General features: G+C 39.0%; 1 protein-coding gene across 1 annotated transcript; it reads left to right on the forward strand.

Moving 5' to 3' along the window:
• Positions 1 to 203: 203 nt before the first annotated feature.
• LOC114282540 (Tetratricopeptide repeat (TPR)-like superfamily protein) lies at positions 204 to 3,112 on the forward strand. The gene has a single exon (XM_028225244.2). It carries the CDS (start codon positions 548 to 550, stop codon positions 2,774 to 2,776), a length of 2,229 nt encoding a protein of 742 aa, XP_028081045.2. The 5' UTR covers positions 204 to 547; the 3' UTR covers positions 2,777 to 3,112.
• The last annotated feature ends 319 nt before the right edge of the window (positions 3,113 to 3,431 follow it).

The raw sequence follows: 3,431 nt of genomic DNA on the forward strand, positions 1-3,431 counted from the left end.
TCACTGTCAGACATAATTTCAAAAAAAAATTCAAACATATCAATAGTCAATACATCAGTGGGGTCATGGAGATCTCTTTTGTGGGGTCCCAAACATTTTCCATCTCCAATAATATATTGTTTTGATAATTAATTTTCCATTTTTGAGTCCTAATTTCTCTAGGCTAATTACTTGTTTTCAGTGTCTAGTTTTATTACTTTGTTGCTTGTACTAGTGTTGACATTCCTGGCTGATAATAAATTGTTTGAACTGAGTTTGCTTGTATCTACATTCTTCCCTCTCTGACATGAAATCCAATCTCAAGCACATACACCTAAGCTTAATATAGCTGTCTAATATATGCCTAAGACTAATCCCAGTCCAAACCCAATCTCCAACACTACATTCTCTGTTTATTGTTGAAATATTACCCAATGATCCTAACTGAAAACTGGGAATTATAATCTTGGAAGAACCAATTGGTTTATTGCAGTGCTGATTTTTGTGAACTTTTCCAGGGATTCCAGATCATTAACATGAACCAAGTCATTGCATTAGCTCCTCGGCAATGCGTTTTCCAATCATGTCTTCAAGTTCAAAACTCCCCCATTGGTTTTGGAGGATCAAGGAGTCATCATCTAATGGTAATTGGCAGGAAGTGTTTACTCTATATCGCGATACGAGGAAAACCGGAGTTCAATTCACAGACCCTTCCTTGTTCCCTCCAATTTTCAAAGCTTGCTTATTCCTCTCCTTCAAACATGGAGAGTCTGTCCATGCTTGTTTGGTTAAGCAAGGATTAGAATCATTTTCTTCAATTGGAAATTCTATCTTGGATTTTTATGTGAAATCTCAGGCCTTAAATTCTTCAGTGGCAGTTTTTGATTGCATGAGGAGCAGAGATTCAGTTTCATGGAATATAATGATTAATGGGCACCTAGGTCAGGGTGCTGTCAAGGAAGGTTTATGGTTGTTTTTGCAAGCTAGGGTTGCAGGATTTGAACCCAACAATGCCACCTTGGTGCTTGTAATTCAAGCATGTCGAAGTCTTAAAGCTATCTATGAAGGAATGAAAATTCATGGTTACATAGTTACTAGTGGTTTTTGGGTTATTACTTCTGTTCAAAACTCTCTTTTGAATATGTATGCGGACATTGAAATGGAGGCTGCACAAAAACTGTTTGACGAAATGTTTAGCAGAGATTTGATTTCTTGGAGTGTGATGATTGGGGCCTATGTGCAAAGTGAGGAAGCTGAGGTTGCTTTCCGATTGTTCCGAGAAATGGTAACCAAGAATGAAATCGAAATGGATGGGCAAATAATGGTACATGTAATTAAGGCTTGCATTCATTTGGGGGAAATTAGCATTGGAAGATTGGTCCATGGGTTTGTGATCCGTAGAGGTTTTGTTTATGATTCGTTTGTTGGAAACTCTTTAATTGATATGTATTCGAAGTGCCATGATATTGAATCTGCCTTGAAATCATTTAGGGAAATGCCTAGAAGGAATGTCGTCTCGTGGAATTCTCTATTATCTGGGTTTGTTAGTAATGATAAGTATTTGGAAGCTCTATTGCTGTTTGATTCAATGTGGAAGGCAGGAATTGATGCTGATGGCGTGACTCTAGTGAATCTTCTTCAAACATGCAAGCATCTTTTGGATCCAATTCACCTCAAATCCATTCATTTGATAATAATCCGGCGGGGTTATGAAGTTAATGATTTAGTGATGAATTCTTTAATCGATGCCTATGCAAAATGCAATCTCATTACACTTGCATGGAGCTTATTCAATCAGATGAAGAGAAGAGATACGGTAACGTGGAGCACGATGATTGCAGGGTTCACCCATTGTGGTATGCCTGATGAAGCCATTGCTGTCTTCCAAGAGATGAACCAAGTACAAAACAAGCCCAATGTGATTACCGTGTTAAATCTTCTCGAGGCTTGTTCCATTTCTGCTGATCTGAAAAGGTCACAATCAGCCCATGGCATTGCAATTCGCAGAGGCATGGAAGCAGATGTCGCAGTTGGGACTGCAATTCTAGATATGTACTCCAAATGCGGGGCAATAGAAGCTTCAGAAAGGGTCTTTGACCAAATTCCCAAGAAAAATGTTGTGTCCTGGAGTGCCATGATTGCAGCATATGGCATGAATGGCCTTCCGCATTATGCCTTGGCGTTGGTTGACAAAATGAGAGCCCACGGTCTAAGGCCAAACCCAGTAACAACACTATCTGTATTATCTGCTTGTAGCCATGGGGGTTTAATTGAGAAGGGGCTCTTGTTTTTCCAAGAGTTGGCTCAAGATCATGCTGTTGAACTGAGATTAGAACATTACTCATGTGTGGTGGACTTGTTGGCTCGAGCTGGAAAGCTTGATACTGCTATGGAGTTGATCAAGAAGATGCCTAATAATGGTTTAAAGCCTGGTGCAAGTGCGTGGGGGGCATTGTTGAGTGCTTGTAGGACTCATGGGAACAGTGAGCTCGGTTCCGGTGCTCTTTCTCACATTCTTGAATTGGAGCCATCTAACTCAGCTGGGTATTTGCTTGCGTCGAGCATGTACGCGGCTGGTGGCTTATGGGTTGATGCAGCAAGGATGAGATGGATGGTGAGGGGGAGAGGGGTGAGGATGGTGACTGGTTACAGTTTGGTGCATGTTAATGACAAGGCATGTAAGTTTGTTGCTGGAGATAAGCACCACTCATTTTCTGGTGAAGTATACCTTGTAAGTGAGCAGCTACATTTGTGTATGAAGATAGACAAGATGCATGAAGAAGCTGTTTTTGAATAGTCGAAAACTCGCCTTTTGTTTCAGTTGTTTTCATATATTTCCTGTTGGACAGATTTAAGATTTGTCCCTGCAAGCCTATTACGAGTTCATTTTTTGGCTTTGTTCTCATCAATGATCGGAAAGACAATTTTTTTTCTCCGTCTGGAAATTGGCGATGTCTTTTGGTCTGTTATTACCGGTAAGAGTTGATTACTTTTCCACACTTCTGATTGAAATTTGAATAGATTTGTTCCCATATTTACATGTTTATATAAATATGGAGTTGATTTGCAGCCTGCATACTCTATATGATACTCTGCAATTTGAGGGCTTCGCACCCAGCAACTTTCTTCTCTTCATTGTATTTTTTCTCTATCTGTCTCTTCCTCTCATTTGCATAAAAGTTCTTTTTAATCTCTCTTTTAATTGAAAACCTCACCTCACTGTCACCGATCATGATTGTTCTGTTGAGTCCAAAAGATTTAGAATTCTAATTCATATAAGAAATGCTTTTCAAGATTCAGCTTGAGAATTTTTCTTTTGACTTTCTTTTCCTTTTTCTGTAGTTTCTTGGAAACCAATTGGATCAATGATGTAGTGAAATTAGTGATTCAATTAATAAATATGCCTCATTCTTATTTTTATCTTACTCTGACAGATTATTTATTATAGTTTG

The sequence above is a fragment of the Camellia sinensis genome, chromosome 9 (genome assembly GCF_055761805.1).
Source record: "Camellia sinensis isolate YWXY chromosome 9, ASM5576180v1, whole genome shotgun sequence".
NCBI lineage: Eukaryota > Viridiplantae > Streptophyta > Magnoliopsida > Ericales > Theaceae > Camellia > Camellia sinensis.